At 46.7% G+C, this 19,925-nt stretch overlaps 1 protein-coding gene across 16 annotated transcripts in view; it reads right to left on the bottom strand.

The window, feature by feature from the left end:
• GTF2A1L (general transcription factor IIA subunit 1 like) overlaps positions 1-19,925 on the bottom strand; it is a 40,553-nt gene that overhangs the window by 19,180 nt on the left and 1,448 nt on the right. The window contains exons 1-4 of one of the 16 annotated variants that reach the window (XM_053244044.1): positions 10,167-10,418; positions 8,205-8,259; positions 3,783-3,849; positions 1,326-1,449 (exon numbers count right to left, since the gene is read on the bottom strand). In XM_053244044.1, coding sequence (XP_053100019.1) covers positions 1,326-1,449; positions 3,783-3,812 — 154 coding nt within the window. In that variant the 5' untranslated portion in view covers positions 3,813-3,849; positions 8,205-8,259; positions 10,167-10,418. Of the gene's footprint in view, positions 1-1,325; positions 1,467-3,747; positions 3,850-8,204; positions 8,260-10,108; positions 10,421-14,275; positions 14,419-19,925 lie in introns of those variants that run through there. The other 15 variants (XM_053244102.1, XM_053244088.1, XM_053244063.1 and 12 more) reach the window with 15 other exon arrangements.

Here is a 19,925-nt window from a genome sequence, read left to right as displayed (position 1 = left end):
TCATCAAGTCTCCACGGCACTTCAATGAGATCATCACGACTTGTAACCGCATCTCATTAAGAATTTTGCTGTCAAGGGCTGTGCCAACGGAGGTTTTTCAGAACTGGCTACGGTCCCTAGAAGTGGCCTATTCACACACACAGACATGCACCTGCACCCCAGTGGTAGCAGTACCACTGGGGTGCACCACCAGTAGTAAAGGAATAGCACGAGCCAATGGGGTCTATCAGTTTAAACTTGGACCTGCAAGATCTGGGTTTAAAATCCTTATGAACTCTCAAAACTGCCGTCAGAAACCTTTCAAGCCCTAGTTAGTTCAAAATCATGGGACAGTCACGCAGAATAAAGAGGCCACTTTGCACCTTTTAGCTTCACATTTACTGCTTCTGAAGGGGGTGGAGGGAGACAAGACCAGTTAACTAACCACCTGAGGCTGTGCAGTGTAAAATCCCCATTGGACTTTTAAATTTAATGGGAATTGTTCCTAAGTAAGTGGACACAGGATTCCTGGAGCATATTTATTTAGAAGTCCATAGTTGTCAAAACTAGCAGCCATTGCTAGATTTGTCCTCCATGAATTTGTCTAAGCCCCTTTTCAAGCCTTCCAAGCAGGTGGCCATCACCACCTCCTGTGGCAGAGAGGTCCACAGATTACTGATGCACTGTGTGAAAAAATGCTTCCTTTTCACTTCCTTTTCCTTCCCCTACTAACTGGGCAAAGAAACACCTTTTTAAAGTGGTGAGTCTCTTCATTTAGCGGGGGGAAAAAACTGGCCCTATCCATCCCAAGGCACAGCATCCCTCCAGGGGCTGTTGCTAATGTCTATCTTGTGTTTCCTTTTTAGACTGTGAGCCCTTGGGGACAGGGAGCCATTTTATTTGTTAGTTACATAAACCGCTTTGGGAACTTCAGCTGAAAAGTGATATGTAAATATTGATCATATTCGTATTTCTTTGGGGTTAGCTTTAGGGATGTGCACGAACTGTCCGCTGGACATTTCAGTCAGCAGATATACAAGGAGGTATGCAGCAGCCCCGCACCAACGGTTTTGGCAGCAGCGCTGGCAGGGGAGGGGGTAAGGACACCTTCCCTGCTCCTTAAAAGGCAAATCCACCACCACCCCACCGAACCAGTCCAAATGCCGGACCGCCGGACCGGTTCGGCGGTCCGGAAACGGCCTGCTGAACAGGTTCATGCACATCCTTTGTTAGCTTGCCCCACTGATTCCCCCCATTCCCCACAACCCAAGAGGGAAAACAGGGATTCCTCTCTCTGTCCATGGACTGCTCCTGCCATGGCGGAGCTCGAGAGACTAGTCACCGACCTGCCGATGTCTGCAGCGTTTGGTGGAAGTTGTGAGGCAGATGCAACGTGAACTGAGGCGAAAGGTGGCGGTGGCGAAAGAAGCCCTCTGTCGCTTTGGACTGCATCACTTTGCTTTCCCAGCGCTGCAAGAAAAGAGCGGCTGCGGGTGAAAAGAAGCCATCCAGCTTAATTTAACTGTAACTTTATTTATTTATTTATTTAGTTAGTTAGTTAGTTAGTTAATTTTATTTAACACATTTAATAAACTTCACAAGTTTTTGGACCTTGGGCTTGGTTCTTCTCACACAGGCTTGCTCTGCTATAATTAGCATCATCAAAATCCCTTCCCTAATACATAAAGAACCCTCACATTTTGACCAGGCCCAGCCTTCAAGTGGCCACCATGACTGCACCTCAGCCCGCTGAGGGGTGATGGCAGCAGCAAGGGAAATTACCATTTTGGAAGACTACCCTGCCTTGCTCACTGCTCCTCCTTTCCCATCAAGCACCAGCCGGCCCGCCACAGGCGTTACCATATTTACCCAAATCCGAGACAAGGTTTTTCCCCAGTTCTTTCCTGTTAAATATGGGGGGCGGGTTGTCTTGAATTCAGAGTCCTCTTCCTTTGGGCAAATACAGGTATGACCTGTATTTAACCTCTATCTTTCAAGGCATCGTCTTAAAGTCAGGGTCACCTTCTATTCAGGTAAATATGGTATGTCTGGCTGTTGGCCTTGTGAATGAGCTATGGTTTTGCCTAAGCATCACTTTATGACCGATCAGGAACTTAACAAAAGGGCTTAACGTTCTTTTAATCGGCCATTTATCTGCAGGGTAGGATCTGAGGCAAGGACAGCTTACTGCCTCTTCGCGCCCGAGGCAGGGCAACAAATGCTGTTCCCATTATGTGCACCCTCCTCACCTTCTTCACCCCTTTTTTTGAAGAGCAAGAGGCAGAAGGACATCTTCCACCTTGCTGCTGCCCCAAAACTCTGCTGCCTGAGGCAACCATCTCACCTTGCCTCGTGGAAGCGCCACCCCAATCTGAAAGCCAAACTACACATTACCTTAAACGTGCCTGTAACAGGATTCAAACAGGAAGTGGACCAGAAGTGAGCCTTTTAAGCCTCAAAACAGTGGTGGCCAGTCAATTCAGCATGGTGCAAGGGTTAATATTTTTTCCCCTCTGCTGTTGTTGTATTGAAAAATCACTGGATGATCCAACAGTCTGACTCAGTAAAAGGCCACTTCATATGTGCATTTTAGGGCAAGTTCCCCAATCCTAGCTGTGAGCTATTCCATATGGTGTTTTATTCCAACTTCAGTACCAATTACAATGAGAGATTTAGCAAGCCCTCCAGATGATGTTAAGTTCCCGAAGTTCTTCACACCATCTGATTGACAATCCATGAAAAAGTCATGTCTTTTGATCACTACTACTACTACTACTCCTCTACCTGAAAAAGAAATAGGATTGTCAGTAGGTGATGCTAAAAATGTATGCAATGTACTTATTATCACCATCAGAGGACCCGCTAAATCTCCTTTCGCTGGCACTAAGAACTTAGGGAGTGAACTTATCATCTGGAGGATTCACTAAATCTCTCATTGCAATCTGTGCTGAACTACTAGCTGGAAGAGTCCAGTACTTTGAGATACAGTGGCAGTTAGAGCGTTTGACTAAGATCTGGAAGGAACATAGGAAGCTGCCATATACTGAGAAGGACCATTGATCTATCTAGCTCAGTATTGTCTATATACAGACTGGCAGCAGCTTCTCCAAGGTTGCAGGCAGGAACCTCTCTCAGCCCTATCTTGGAGATGCTGCCAGGGAGGGAACTTGGAACCTTCTGCTCTTCCCAGAGCGGCTCCATCCCCTGGGGGGAATGTCTTACAGTGCTCACATGTGGTCTTCTATTCAAATGCAACCAGGGCAGACCCTGCTTAGTTAATGGAACACGCCATGCTTGCTACCACAAGACCAGCTCTCCTCTCCAGACCAGCTCTCCTCTCCTGGAGACAGGTTCAAATCCCCATTTGCCCCTCAAAAAGGGGTGACTTTGGGCCAACTGCTCTCTCTTTACTGGGATAAAAAGCACTTCACTGAGGATAAAATGGTGGGGAAGGGAGAACCACATATGCCACCCAGAGCTCACTGAAGGAAGAACAGGATGAAAATTAAATACATATTTAAAAATCAAAAATGAAATAAATATATAAAAATGAAATGAAAATGAAGGCAGATATGGCTTGTTTCTGGAATCTCCCACCACGATACCCAGATATATTGCCAGACTTAACCAATGGCAAAAAGTATATATCTGAAAAACAGCAGAAGACTGATATATCAGGTACCCCCTCCCAGCTAGGAACAATAAAGTGTAAGAGAGAGAAGAGAAATGTATCCTGCAAATTAGAGCACAGACAGACATTCAACGAACCCGTTGCAGCTCTTTCAGGACCTGCTCATCTGTACCTTCCTCTGCAAAGACATCTTGGACACCATCAATCACGTCGTCAATCACCGATTTGTAGAATTTAGGCTGTGCAACACAACAATTACAAAAAAGAGTTCAAGAGTCGGGCGGTAGCCACCTTGGGATTTTCTTCATGAAAGGCGAGATATAAATTTAACAACAAACAATAAAAACAAACAATAACTATGCTGCAATTCCACTGGAGCATAGAAAAAGTATTGGATGCAGAACGGAAGTTCCTGAGAATCTCAGGCTTGTTTTATTTTAATGTTTATAATAGTTTATTGAACATTTTTCTAATTTACAGTGTATTCAGTTCCCCATTATTATTGTATCCTGCCCTCTTATTCACCCCGTACTCCCATTTTTTTCCAATGAATGAAGGAAAAGAGAGAAGAGAAAAGCAGGAGAGGGAGGAGAGAGAGAAAAGGAAGAGGAGGAGAAATTACTGCAACATATGGGTGCCTAGGTGGATTAAAAATCAGGTTTCTAGCCCTCATGGTTGCAAAGCTCTTATTAAAGGTCTGTAGGCAAACGCTGCCTGAAAAGGACGGGGAAGCCGTAGTGTTCGCTCGTGGGTGGGGAGGGGATTCTCTCGGGACTCAGACATGCCCCGTGCACGTGACGTCACACGCAGGGATGTTGTTAGAGGGACCACTAGGCGGAGCCGGACCCATGCCGTCACTCGGCTGGCTCCATGCCTGACAGGATAGGTAAGCGCAGCTGAAACAAAACAAGTCTAACGCATCATGCTCAGAAGAGCTAGTGGGCCAGATTAGAAGTCATGAGGAACCCCAGTTAGATCTTGGAAAGGATATGTAGATGCCGTGATGTGTCTATACCACAAAGATTAGAATCTTTCGGACAATGGTTTTTCCCGTGACACTCTATGGATGCGAAAGCTGGACTTTGAAGAAGCAAGACAGAAAAAGCATTGATGCTTTTGAACTTTGGTGCTGAGAAGACTTTTGAGGATACCATGGACAGCCAGGAAAACAAAGAAATGGATCATAGAACAAATCAATCCAAAATTTTCACTCGAGGCACAAATGACCAGGCTCAAACTATCATACTTTGGACACATTATGCCAAGATCCAGCTCCCTTGAGAAGCCCATAATGCCAGGGAAAGTAAAAGAAAGAGAAGAAGAGAACGACCAGCAGCAAAGTGAATAGACTCTATTATGACAGCAATGAATGCACCACTGAGAGATCTTAAAGGCCAAGTTGAAGGCAGATCATCCTGGAGAGAATCTATCTATGTGGTCACTAAGAGTAGACACCAACTTGACAGCACTGAATCAATCAATCAATCAATCAATGTCTCCTAGTCTTGGGAATGTACTTTCCTCAAACCAGGGGCGTAGCTAGGGGAGAAGGGGCCCGTGTTCATCCCTCTCTCTGGCAGCCCCCCAGAGTGAGGGAGATAATGAAGAAAATAAGGGATGGATCTGGAGGGCCCTCAGGAGCTGGGGGCCCGTGTTCTTTGAACCTTTTCGCTCAATTATAGCTACGCCCCTGCCTCAAACCCCCACCCCCATCCACACACAAATTGGAAGAACTCTGCTTTCAAGTGAAGTTAGGGGAAAAGTTAATCAGGATTGATCTTGATGTCTGAACTGACTAGCTTGGTTTAGTTTTTAACCAAAATGCTTGAAATAAACTTAGACCTGAACCCAAGGTGTGGAGTGTGTTTCGTATCTCCAGGGGTGTATCTAGGGGTAGGGCAGGCAGGGCACGTACCCCGGGAGCCACTTGAAGGGGGCGCCATTTTGTAAAATTAATTTTTTTAAAAAAAATGGCTGCCAAAAACAAAATGGCCACCGGGCATGCTCAAATGGCCTCTGTGAGGCTCTAGGTCATGCCAGGCTTTGCAGAGGCCATTTGAGCATGCGCGGTGGCCATTTTGTTTTCAGTGGCCTATTTTTTTTTTAAAAAAGATTATTTTTAAAAACGGCCACTGCACATGCTCAAATTGTCCCTGCAAGGCCCTAGAGGCCAGTGGGGTGAGGGGAAATCTTTGCCAAAAAAAACCCCCAGCCTTTAGGAAGCCCCCCAAAGGGGCTACAGGTAAAAATAATAATAAAAATATAATATAAGACACTGTACACATATTCAGATTGGCACTATGTACAGAGAATCAGGGCTTGTGAATACTGAGCTGACGCTTGAGCTAGGATTGTATTCATTTGCTCTTACTTTGCTTCTTGTGATAAGTGAGTTAAATGTGATGTCTTAATAATATGGCTATTAATGGTGAGTTTGTCTTTGAATCAGTGTGAAATCCTTAGTATTAAGGCCCACTGGGAGTTTCTTGCTCTCTTTCTCTCTTTTTAACTGTCTTTCTGAAAGACTAGAATATATTCCAAGCAGTGACACAGTTTCCTCTGCATATCCTTAATTATTTTCAGAGTATCTGGGAAAAGTCAAATTCTCCATTGATTTTTAGAACTTATGTAATGGTGATGCTACAATGCATAGTAGAGAATTAGACAGGCACTTCTGTTTAATTTTCCAAGTACATCTCCACATAGTATTTGGGTATTTCATGAGCCCCCACATACTGAAATTTGTAGTTTTCCAGCATTTTTTGGTCTGGCTAAGTCCACTGCTAAATAGTTTTTGAAATATTAAAAGATTAATGAGCTTGACTTGTATTTTTCAGCTGATATTATGGTAAAGTTATCTGAAAGATGGGTGTCAGATGTTTGGACAGGGGGCGCAATTTCAGTGTTTGCCCTAGGTGCTATTTTCCCTAGATACGCCTCTGCGTATCTCAGTTCAGCTTGAGCACTTTGATTAAAATAAACCAGGATCAGCCAGTTTGGTCATCACATCACTGATCTTGTTTTGTTTCTAATCTCAGTCAGGTTCTTCCAATGCATGTGCAGGCAGGGGAGGGGAAAGTGTGCACTCCTGGAATTAGAAGAGGTCGTGTAGAACCATATATTTCCATCCTGCAGTATGCCATGTCCCATCACATGAGACTGCAGCAGCCTCTTAAAATTTATAATGATAAGTCCCTCTAAAAAGACACGAAGAACAGAAATGTATTTTAGATATATGCTTAAAATTAAGCCTGCACATTTCTCTCTCTTTTTTTTAATAGCCACACATTCCCTTTAATGCTATCATTGCTGCAACAGGAATTCAAATGTGTACATCAAATATTCTTAACATTGCAGACAGACATCTTCCTATACGTTTATAGGCAGATGATGCTGTCATTCTCTCACAAACTCTGATAGGTCTAAGAAGGACTTTGCACTCTCTTGCTACCTATCGCGAAGAACAACTTTTAGAAATAAATTGTAACAAAACTAAGATCCTGGTGTTTGCGAAGAGACCAAAGATTCTGAACTGGTCACTAAATGGGCACAGGTTAGCACTAGTTAAGTATTTCAAATACCTTGGTGTAATATTCCAGTCCTCAGCAGAAGGGTTGCACACAGGGAATATGTAAGCAGAATGCACACAAGAGTACACAAGCAATTCAATCTTTCCATTGCTCCAGCAGTACCCAATTTATCCCCTCCGCAATAAAGCTCTTTTCGACCAAAGTATGAACACAGCTCCTATATGGAGCTCAACTTGGCATATACTCTAACTTCTCAAAGGCAGAAGCCATGCAATCTAAGTTCCCAAGGAACATTTTTCAGGTACCCCGGTGTGTGCCCTGTGCTGCCCTTCATCAAGAAGCAGGACTGCTTCAAGTAGAGGCCAGAGCATGGATTAAGATCTTCGAATTCGGGCTGAAGCTGGTTTTCCACCCTGCAGGCCTAGCTCCACTTGTGTTAAAGGATAGCTATCACTCCAGGTGGAAAAGAGAGCTGGATGAAGGACTGTGGATAAAACCACTATGGTTTCTCCCCTCTTGCATTAATAACTCTGGGATATGAAAATACTAGGGTCAAACTCAGACAAAGAATATACGATATGGAGTATCAAATGGATCAGGGCTCAATTCCTGTTGGTGTCCATTTGGGCAACCGAGTTCTGAGTTTCAACCCTGCCAGATACCTAAACCAGATAATCGTGCCAAAGTACCACAGAGCTCTGACAGAGGAACAATGCAATGGCTTGCAATCAGCAGCCCTGGAAAGGAGATATCAAAAAATCCCCCACAAAGAACGTACTTGTCTCTGCAAATCGGGTGATATTGAAACAACGGCTCATGTGCTCCTCCACTGCCAATTTTACCAAGGTATACGGCGTATACGTATAACTCCTTTTATTAATTGCCATCCAGGTTGTACAGAATCTTTTTATCCTGATTATTTATTACATGACCAGAATAACCTGAGATCCTATAATGTGGCTAAGTTCTGTTTGATAGCCAGCAAAATTCGCCAGGAGTTCGTTAAGAATCATTGTTAACTGATCTGCATGCTAAAGTATGTGCTTGACTACTGTATCACAAACCTGTAGGTTATGTAGGGGTTCTTTTGTTGGGCTTCTGTTTGTAAACTGTGCTGGTCTGTGATCATAATAAAGGAATTGGATTGGATTCTTAATATTTATGTACCACTTTTCAACAAAAGCGCATCTAAAGTTCCAAGTTCCCTCCCTGGCATCTCCAAGAGAGGGCTGAGAGAGACTCCTGCCTGCAACCTTGGAGAAGACGCTGCCAGTCTGTGAAGACAATCCTGAGCTAGATAGACCCATGGCCTGACTCAGTATGTGGCAGCTTTCTATGATCCAAGGAATTCTCAAAACAGTTACATAGAAGAATGATAAGATGAACCCCTGTTCCAAAAGGCAACATATAAGGGAGGCACTAGCAACAGCCATGGGGGTGGGGGGAAATGCTGCTTTCCCACTCTAGACATGAGGTATCACTTTTAAATGATAAAAGTCTCCCATTCATATGCAACCAAGGCAAATCCTGCTTAGCGAAGGGGGACACGCCATGCTTGCTACCACAAGAACAGCTCTCTTCTCGTCTAGAAGACGTTGCCTAACTCAAGGAATTCAGCTGATCAGATCAGATCTCAGTCCAGAGCAAAAGTGTCTGTTTCTCTCTCTAAAGCCTTTGGAAACTAGTTCCAGGTGTGTCTCAATACAAACAAATGAGCTCATCACCATTTCCCCCCATCTGCTGTCACAGCACATCAAATTCTATTTGTTCTTACTACCACTCAGGGAAACCCCATAGGAGGGCTCATTAAAAGCAGCTGTGCACAGGGAGAATCAATGCACATTTACCTCTAGATGCCTCCACATGTCTGCCCTTAGACAATAGCTGGAGAGCTTTCCCTGAAGCAGGCGTTTGCAACCTTGGGTCCCCAGATGATGTCGGACTACAGTTCCCATCATCCCCTGCCATGGGTGCCATTGTGGCAGAAGGTGAGAGGGTTGTAGTTCAACAACATATAGGGACCCGAGGCTGCTATTTCTGCCTCAAGGACAAAGGAATCTTTGGAAGGAGAGAGCTGGCTGGCCTCCATCATAATTCTGGGAGGACAGAGGGACAAAGTAGTACCCCCAGGGTATATAAGACAGAACAGCCTGGCAGAATAAAGCCAGAGTTCTACCTAGATCAGCATCCAGCTCACTCCAGCCACCTGCAGGGCTTGAAATCAACAGCCCTCCCTGCTGTTAACCCCCCGCCCCCACAATAACCTACTTCACAGGGTTGTTGTGACAAGAAACTTAAGTATGTACTCTGGGCTCCTTGGAGGAAGAGCGGGATATAAATGTAAATAAATAAATAAATAAATAAATAAAAACTGGAATTCAGTGGCACATTATTTCTGTACATGGAGAATCATCCTGACAAAAAGCCTCTCCTCCACAAATCTGCCTAATCCAAAAGCCTATTAGGAACATAGGAAGCTGCCATATACTGAGTCAGACCATTGATCCATCTAGCTCAGTATGGTCTACAGAGACTGGCAGCGGCATCTCCAAGGTTGCAAGCAGGGATCTCTCTCAGCCCTATCTTGGAGATGCTGCCAGGGAGGGAACTTGGAACCTAGATGCTCTTCCCAGAGCGCCTCCATCCCCTGAGGGGAATATCTTCCAGTGCTCACACATCAAATCTCCCATTCATATGCAGCCAGGGAAGACCCTACTTAGCTAAGGGGACAAGTCCTACTTGCTACCACAAAATCAGCTCTCCTCCTATTAAATTAGTGGCTATCTTGTAGCAGTGAGTTCCACAGGCAAAACTAAGCCACATAAAGCAAAGGTTACAAAATGAAGAGAGAGAGAGAGATTTCTAGCTCCTTTTAATCTCATCTCCTTGGAATGAAGTCAACTAAAAACCAAGGGGCACCCATATGCCTGAATTCCTAAACCAGAGTATCCCTCCCGCCCCGCCGTACCCCCGCCTCGGGCAAGAGGTCTTCTTCGCAAACTTGGCTTAGCTTTCCTCCTCCTCACCACTGGGTTGCCATGAGCCATTGCTTCTCGCCCCTCCCGTCTCTCTCCCAAGGCTGTTCCAGGCTCCCGCGACAGCACCATCAAGCGCTTTAACTGCGCGGTTCCTAACGCCCGTCTTCGCGCGCCCTCTGGCGGTTCCCGAGGCAACTGCCAAGTAGCCAAGCGGTCCCGAGTTCCCTCGCTGCTGCTCTCTTCAGCCGAAAGCGGAGGAGGAGAGGAGGAGACCTGCTTAATCTACGCCCTCCCTCCACGGAGCCCGAGCGTGCGCGCGTTGCTAGGTAGCAACTTTGTCCCGGCAAAATCCAGAAGTTGAGCGGCATTTAAGATGGGCGAGTCCCCTGGGCTAGAATCAAAAGGCATAACAGGGCGTGTCTCTGAACATGTGCAGAGCTGTTTTTCCTCTACAATGGCCAGCGTGGCGAAGCGCACGCGCGTTCCTTATCTGAGACTTAAGCAGAGGCGGCACTAAAAAAAAACTAGGTGGGGGGCACAGGAGGGCAGAGTGCATTTCTGGGTGGGTGAACTGTGTCCCACCACACAGAAATGGGGGACAGCTGGGAGGGGCAAACTACTTGCCTGAGGGGGTAATTGCCCACTCACGCACCTCTCTACTCCCTAGAGGTCTAGGGAGGAGTAGCTTTGCAGGGTGACGATTTCCACCCAGGTAGCTTTCTCTGTAGAAATTAACTCCCCTACAAATTGCAAATTCAGCAGGGGAAATCGGTTTCTTACTAATAGGTTTCAAGTTCCCTCCCTGGCAGCATCTCCAAGATAGGGCTGAGAGAGATTCCTGCCTGTAACCTTGGAGAAGCCGCTGCCAGTCTGTGAAGACAATACTGAGCTAGATAGACCAATGGTCCGACTCAGTATATGGCAGTTTCCTATGTTCCTAGGTGTCCTCTGTCTTCCCTCTAACAGGGATTCCCAGATGTTGTTGATTACAATTCCCAGCATCCCCAGCTGTAATGACCTATGGCTGGGGATTATGGGAGTTGTAGTCAACAACATCTGGGAATCCCTGTTAGAGGGAACACTGGTGTCCTCCCCTTCCAGCCCAAGCCCCTGCACAGGATTGGACATCCCCGGCTAACAATGATGGGAGTTGTAGTCCAAGTCCAACATCATCTGGGGACCCAAGGTTCAAAGCCCTTGGCCTAGACCAGGCCTGCTCAACTTAGGCCCCCCACCTGTTTTTGGACTACAGCTCCCATAATTCTCAGCCACAACAGCCAATAGCCAGGAATTATGGGAATTGTTGGCCAACATCTGCAGGAGGGCCGAAATTGAGCAGGCCTGGCCTAGACAAACCCCTGGAATCAGGGGCAGAGCCCCCATTGGATGAATGGGTTTTCAGGCCACGCCTCGCAACCCCGACACCCACCCACCCCGCATCAGACATTAGACGCGGGGGTGTTATTTTGCTCCCAAACGGGGCCACGCGGCCTCGTTTGGAAATAAAATCGGCCCGCGCTGCATTGGAAATGCGGGCTGGAGCAACCCTCCCTGCCTTTAAAGGCAGGGAGAGCCGCTCCTGCTGATCTCCCTCCCAAACGGGGTCGCGCGGCCCCATTTGGGAGGGAGATCGGCCCACGCTGCCTTGGCAGTGTGGTCGGAAGGCAGCGTGGGCCGATCTCCCTACAAAATGGGGCTGCGTGGCCCCATTGGGGAGGGAGACCACGCCCCGCCCCTGACATCAGATGCAGGGGCGATCCCCTGCATCTGACGTCGGACGTGGGGGTGGGGCCAGGGGGTCGCGGTGACGGCCGAACACGGGCCACCGCCAGCCTAACTCCGCCCCTGCCTGGAATCCTGGCTACCTTCAGTCTGAGCCTCACCAGATTAACTCAGAAGCAAGTCGTCTTGACTGCAGGTTTTACCCTAAGAGCCAGATCCCCTAAAACCCTCTTTACTCAGGAGTAAATTCTGCTCAATGGGACTTACTCCCACATCAGCTGAGTCGGTTTACTCGGAAGCCAGTCCCACAGAGCTCCATATAGGATTTACTGGTGGGTGCAACTGGATTTCAGCCCTAGCTAGGGAATTTGCCGGTGGGATGCCACGGGGCGACCCAGACAAACCAAGCATTTGGAAGTGAGAATCTGGCTCTAGAGGTAGATTCTCTTGCCCTAAGAACATGAGAAGAGTCCTTGCTGCATCAAACCAGCTGCGTCTAATATCTTATCTCATGGTGGCCAACCAGAGGCCACCTGGAAGCCCTGATGCAGGGCATGAAATCAATAATACCCACCTGATCTTTGAATCCAGGTATACTGCTCCTGGACATGGAAGCTCCATGGAAGCCTTTCCACCATGAATTAATCCCTCCTAACTGAGCAGACAGAGGCACCTTTTAAAGTGGTGGTAGTTGTTTATATTTAGCAAGAGGAAAGCATTAGTCCCTATTCATCTCAACATAGCATCCCTTCTTGTTAAAGACACAAAACAGGCTGGCAAAATGGTAACTGAGCAAAGAGATCTAGTAGTTCCAGATGCTGTTGCTCATGTCCCTTATTATTATTTTTAGATTGTGAAACCCTTTTGGGACAGGGAACTATCTTCTCCCCCCTTTTGTGCTGAAAAGTTCTATATATTACTACATTCTTCATCATCAAACTGTCTTGAAGATCATGAATTCTGATATCATATGAGACAAAGAGAAAAATTTCTCTCTGCCTTCCTTGAATCATGCAGAGTTTTATAAACCGCTGTCATGCCCTCCACCTTCAGTTATCTTTTTTCTAAACTAAAAAGCCTCAAAAGTTGGAGCCTTTCCTCATGGGGAAGGCACTCCAGCCTCTTGATCATTTTAGCTGTCCATTTCTGCATCTTTGCTGGCTCAACAATATCCGTTTTCAGTTTGGACAAAGATTGCACTACCTAAGCTGCCTAAACACCTTTCTCCACATAGCCACAGAAGGTGTGAGCACAATCTCTTGCCAACCAACACCTGAGATGAATGTAAGACGTTTGTGCAGATGGGTGCAGCTGAAAGTGGTGTCTCCCAATCTCTATTCTTTTTAAAAGATAAATAATAAGCTTAACAAGGCTGGATACTGGAAGGCAGAGACAGCAGGGATGCATGCATTTATTACCATATGTATTATTATTCCTGTGCAGTTTGAGAACTACTGTATTTATCTGAATCCAAGTCTAGGTAATGTTTTTTGATATTAGGAATTGGGAGGTTGTCTTAAATTCAGAGCCCTGCTGTTCAGAGCCATGAACAAATGCAGGTATAACCCATATTTAAGCTCTACTTTTTAAGGGGGTCATCTTCAATTCTGATAAATACAGTATTACATGGGATTCTTAAGGTGAGAAGTGTGGAGATGATTCCAAGGGATAGTGAACATTCTCCCCCTCCACCCAAATTAAATAGGTCATAGAAGAAGCTACTTTATACAGAGTTAGACCATTGGTCAATCTAACTTAGTATTGTCTGTTGGAGAGCTCATCAGAGGGAGATTTCTTTATCTGCCTCAGTTAGGAACATAGGAAGTTGCCATCTACTGAGTCAGACCATTGGTCTATCTAAGTCAGTATTGTCTTCACAGACTAGCAGCGGCTTCTCCAAGGTTGCAGGCAGGAATCTCTCTCAGCCCTATCTTGGAGAGGCTGCCAGGGAGGGAACTTGGAACCTTCTGCTCTTTTCAGAGCGTCTCACAGTGCTCACACTTCTAGTCTCCCATTCAAGTGCAACCAGGGCTGACCCTGCTTAGCTAGGGGGACAAGTCATGCTTGCTCCCACAAGACCAGCTCTCCCTCTTTGTGAGCTCTGTATGTAACCTGGGAGCCCCGCCGCCCCCGGCTCAAAGAGAGAACTTTATAAGGGATCAAAGGTTGGTTCTTGAACATTTCACTGTATTCTTTCTTTCTTTCTTGGCAGCTTGTCAACTATACTATTAAAATAAAGGAAACGATAAAGAAATATAAGGCAAGCTATAAATATAAATTTGCAAATCCATGCGTATAAATGTATTGTCTTACATGACAGGGATAAACCATGCATGTTGATTGCGCGTTGGAGTTGTGAAATGGGCTAGAAGTACAATTTAAAAATACGGTCTTCAAAAGCTAAGCAAACAGGAGGCACGGAAGATGCTCTTTACCTGAGGCTCCATTTTGGAAAGGGGCACGATCAGCACTCCCTCCTGCCCCACTCTTTCCCCACTTCTAATACTCACTGCTGGGGAGCAAGAGTGGGGGGGGGGAGGAAGATTATTGCCTTCATGACCTGCTTGTGGACTGTAGCATTTTGGTTGGCCACTGTGGGAAGCAGGATGCTGGACCATACAGACCCTTGTTCTGATCGGTAAGATACATTTGCGTTGGTGCCACCTAGTGGCCAGAATGCAGATTACTTAGTTAAGTGAGCTGACTAGCAAATTAAGATTGAGTATGCTCAACAGCTCAGGCTAATCATCCAAGGTGGAAACCACACTGCCTTCCTCTCCCTCACCTACCCACCTGCAGCATTAACACTTCACACATGGACTGCTTCGTTTGCCTGGTTCCCTAACCTGGTGAAGGACCAGCCTGTGTGCAAAGGGTTAACACCAGGGCCAGGCATGGCAAAGCAGAATGAGGCAACCAGGAGGGGTCTGTGGGAGGAGAGCTGGTCTGGTGGTAGCAAGCATGAATGGTCCCCTTTGCTAAGCAGGGCGCAGCCTGGTTTGCATTAGAACAGGAGACTCTACATGTGAGCCCTGTAAGATATTCCCCTTAGGGGATGAGGCCACTCTGGGAAGAGCAGAAGGTTCAAAGTTCCCTTCCTGGCATCTCCAAGATAGGGCGGCAGGGGCGTAACTATAATAGGGCAAGGGGAGACAGTTGTCAGGGGGCCCAATGCCTTTGGGGGCCCCGCCAGAGGCAAGTCACATGACTGACTCCCCCAGCCACGCACCCGCCCCGGCTTCCTTCAGTTGTATTCATCCTCCGAAACTGATGTGAGTGTTAAGACCTGGAGCTACCAGAACAGCATGTCTTTCTCTAGTTCCATTAAATAACTTGCATTGCCCAGAAACACATACACACAGAGATATTTTACTATGCTTTTTGTTACCATTAATCAGCCTCATTTAAGATTTCTTTACTTCATGAGCTGAGCTTCAGTGAGGGGGGGCATTTTAAAATCTTGTCTCTGGGCCCACTCCAACCTTGCTACGCCCCTCTAGGGCGGAGAGAGGCTCCTGTGTGCAAGCTTGGAGATGCCGCTGCCTGTCTGTGAAGACAAGACTGAGCTAGATGGACCAATGGTCTGATTCAGTATATGGCAGCTTCCTATGTCGCAATATTTCACAGAACCTTATTCACTCCCCCAGCTTTTAAAGGTAAAATTGTGCCGTTGAGTCGGTGTCAAGTCACAGTATATTAAGGTCTTATACAGTATTGCTCTCACAGTTGTGGTATTTGCGCGCACACCCTCGCTCACTCCAAATAATTGTTCCTATGGCAAGAGGAATGAGGATGACCCTCGCCTGAGGCTCATTCCCCCACCCCCACCCCGATCAGTCCATACCAGCCACCACTGGCACCAGCAGGGCATCAAGAATGCCCACCTCAACCATTTGAGCAGTTTTGGGACTGGTCTGGCCCTTGCAGGTTTTGCAAGGAGTGCTTCGCCTCACGCTCCACTTGCCAGAAGCGCAAGGGGAGAAGATGTGATGGGCACACCTTCCCTCCCCATGCCCCCCACCCCACCTTCAAAGCTTGCAAGGGTTGACTTTGAAAGGGGGTTAAGTCCCACCAGGAACATAGGAAACTACCATATACTGAGTCAGACCATTGGTCTATCTAGCTCAGTATTGTCTTCACAGACTGGCAGCGGCTTCTCCAAGGTTGCAGGCAGGAATCTCTCTCAGCCCTATCTTGGAGATGCCAACAGAGAGAGAACTTGAAACCTTCTGCTTTTCCCAGAGCGGCTTCATCCCCTGAGGGGAATATCTTGCAGTGCTCACACATCAAGTCTCCCTTTCATATGCAACCAGGGCAGACCCTGCTTAGCTATGGGGACAAGTCATGCTTGCTACCACAAGACCAGCTCAGCTCTCCTCTCCCATGGGGCAAGGGAGCATTGGACACCTTGCCTCAGGTGCTGCAGTACCTTGGGCCACCTGTAGATGTGATCCCTGTGGAAAATGATGCTGTTGGTGTTCAGCCAGCACCACGAAGATTCTCCCAGCAGGCATGTTTAATGACTATCCCAAACTGGATGGGTCTTTCACCACAAACGCAAGCAAGTTTACTTGTGATAAGGTCCCATTGAATTCCACTTTGGCATGCCACAGTTCTACCTGAGGTGGGTGTGGGTCTGTGAAGGGGAAAGGCAAGGAACACAGATGGACAAAGACGTACACCGACACAGAGTGTGTCCCTTTTGACGCCCTCCCCTTCCCCAGGGAGCCCTCTGTGCCACCCAAAAATATGTCCCCGAGGGCTGTGCAGCAACAAAGAGGGGAAGCGGCCAGCTGGGTGATTTGCAGTCTTCCATGGCTGATATACAGAGCAAGGAAGCAGCAGTGCAGCAAGAAAGCAGGCTAACTTCCCTATGTATTTATTCATTCATTCATTCATTCAGTTTTATATCCCACTCTTCCTCCAAGGAGCCCAGAGCGGTGTACTACATACTTGAGTTTTTCCTCACAACAACTACTTCCCTGTGAAGTAGGTTAGGCTGAGAGAGAAGTGACTGGCCCAGAGTCACCCAGTAAGTATCATGGCTGAATGGGGATTTGAACTCGCGTCTCCCCGGTCCTAGTCCAACACTCTAACCACTACACCACGCTGGCAATTAATTGCACTGTTGTTAACAGGGAAGTGGTACATTTCGGCTCCTCCTGCTTCTCCTCCCTCTTGCTGTGTAACTCTCAGGGACATATTTTGGGGTGGCATAAAGGGGCTTCCTGGGGGAAGGAGAGGGTGTCAAAAACTGCCCCTTCCCTGTTGCACTGGGGCAGTTAGTTGGGAAGTTCCTTTAGGCTGCTCTCTGGCTGCACTGGTGCCTCCCTGCTCTGTATGTCAGCCTATATTGTTTGTTTGTTTGTTTGTTTGTATTCATTCATTCATTCATTCATTCATTCGATTTCTATACCACCCTTCCAAAAATGGCTCAGGGAGGTTTACACAGAGAAATAATAAATAAATAAGATGGATCCCTGTCCCCAAAGGGCTCACATTCTAAAAAAAAAAAACACAAGATAGACAGCAGCAACAGTCACGGGAGGTACTGTGCTGGGGGTGGATAGGGCCAGTTACTCTCCCCCTGATTAAAAAAAGAGAATCACCACGTTAAAAGGTGCCTCTATATATACTTATAACTTGCACCTGGAAGGGGCAGCTGGTAGCAGGGAGCGAAATGTTTCAGCCCTAAGCTCCTGCACGATCAGCGCTCATTAGCAAAAAGCAATCATGTATGAAAGAGTCATCTTGTCCCCTGACACATCACTGCAGCATTTCCACTGTTCTACAGTTGTACGCGTCTTACCCGTTCATGCCATTCTTAATGGGACTGTGCCATCTGCCCGCTAGAATGGGCAATGCTTATCTGCTGTGCAAAGCATCCGCTTGCGTTTGGCGCTTGATTTTAGCTGAGTTACACGTCCCTTTAAAAAGAAGGGATTTTAATGAAAAACCCTGACAGTCCTGCAATTATAGAGCCAGGCAAGCCCTCCACACACGCACGGCGGCAGCATCCATAACCATACTGCAAGCTGAAACCTCCCAAATGAGACAAAGAGCAAAGGCAATTTTCTCCTAAAGCAGCTCCGCATTGCAACCAAATATGCTTAATTGCACTGTCAACACAACGGCTCGCTTATTCAGCTGTGTGTACTTTCCATCACTACAAGGGAGTCCTGTATGGAGAGCTATTGAAACCCAATTTAGAAGCTTGGGGATCATTAGAATGCTCTCTCTGGGAGCCATCTGGAAAAGCACACAGCGCCACTTGGATGCATTTCCTTGCAAACGAGTGTTTTGTGCACTAAGAAAATGTAATACAATTGCAAGGACCTGCAGCCTGTGAGACCTTACAGGGCCCAAATATTCTTCAATATTTTTCCAACAATAATAATCTCCAGAGACAGTTAGGAAATAAACTTTGGAGTTCAGACAATGCTGAACTAGATGGACCAGTGGTCTGATTTAGTATAAGGCAGCTTTGAATGTTCCAGTATCAGTTGATCCCATCCCATCTTCGCTGACTTCTAATTTGTTTCTGGACTCAGTTCAAATGAATGGTTTGACCTCTAAAGCCCCAAATGACCTGGGACCTGAGTATATCTTATGGGTACCTCCTCCCATATCAACTTACCTGTTCCCTCAGGTCCTCATCCAAGATCTTGCTGTGTGCCCAGCATCACCCATCATATGGAGTGAGGTTGGTGGTCAAACAGAATAGAACTTTTCTAGTTATGGCACCCAGGCATATAGAGAGAAAACACAGTGTACCCTCCATTCAAAATAACTGTAGGCCAGAAGTATCTTGTATTCCTAGGCGGAGGGGAGGGGGGGCAGCACATCCAGCTCTGGCTCGTTGGCTTATGCTAACTAATTTTATTGTAAGTGATTTTAAAATTGTCCTTTACCTAACTGTGAAGTTGAGCTTAAAAGAGAGGGGAAAGGGCATTAGACATTTGCGATGTACAAAGTTGCTCACTTTTAATTATTTATACTTTTCATTGTGCTCAATAGCTAATGATGATTTATATTTAATGTAGGATGTTTTCCCCACCCTCGAGATGGATTTTAAAAGTTGTGATCCACATTTTAAAAAAAAAAATCTATACACAGTGGGTAACTAATGCCCTCTTCTGTCTTAAGCAAGGACTAGCAGAGATGCTGAATTCTGGAGAAACCTAATTTTCATGAACATCAATGTGCATCAGACCTAACAGACAGCCTAGCCTGCAGATTTCTGAGGCTGAATGACATTGTTGACAGCAAACTTCAGCCCTGTTCAGACATTTTGTTGCACCTGACCTCAAATGTCTGTCTACAGGTACCTCAGATGCAGATGTATGGTAAAATGCATGGTAGAGCATTCATAGGAGAAAATGAGGCTCTTGTACATTAACTTTTTCAGATCCCTCCTTCACATTTGATGTAGGCACAAAACCAATTTGCCTGGTTGGGTCTGAGTCAGACTCGGACCAGACCGGGCATGTTCAGTTTTGTGGACCCCCGAATACCCACCAGCTCAGTTCGAGCTCAAGCCGGTTCAGGGGTAAAAAAATAAAAAATAAAAAACAAAATCACCACCTCCGGGGGTGCTACTGTGGCCATGGGGGGCGTCTCCAGAGGCTCCCCCTCCCCCCCCAGCCTCCTCTGGTATCATAACAGCCCGGTTTGGGCCCGTTCTGGACATGCACAATGAACACCTGTGTGCGGTCACAGGTGTCCATTGCGCATGCACAACGGCATCCTAAATGGCCGCTGCAACTACACAGAGGCCCGGAACAGGCTGAAAACCACCCAGACCGGGCCATTATGATACCGGGGGAGGCCAGCAGGGAGAGGAGAAACCTCCGGAGACACACACATGCCCACAGCTGCGGCAGTGCCCCCAGAAGCAGTGAGGGTTTTTTAATAAATTAAATTAAACAGAACCCCTGAACCGGCTGGGGGTGCTCGGCTCAATCTTGGGGCAGGTCAAACTGGGGCAGGTTTAGTTTGAAGTCAGCTCAACATCGAGCCCTTGAACTGGGCCTGTTCAATGTCAAGCTGGTTCGAATTCGAAGGTCGGCAGGTTTGGCTTTTTTT

This window comes from Hemicordylus capensis, chromosome 1, assembly GCF_027244095.1.
Source record: "Hemicordylus capensis ecotype Gifberg chromosome 1, rHemCap1.1.pri, whole genome shotgun sequence".
NCBI lineage: Eukaryota > Metazoa > Chordata > Lepidosauria > Squamata > Cordylidae > Hemicordylus > Hemicordylus capensis.
Note: the sequence above shows the minus strand (reverse complement) of the source record. Positions and strands in the feature narration are given on the sequence as shown.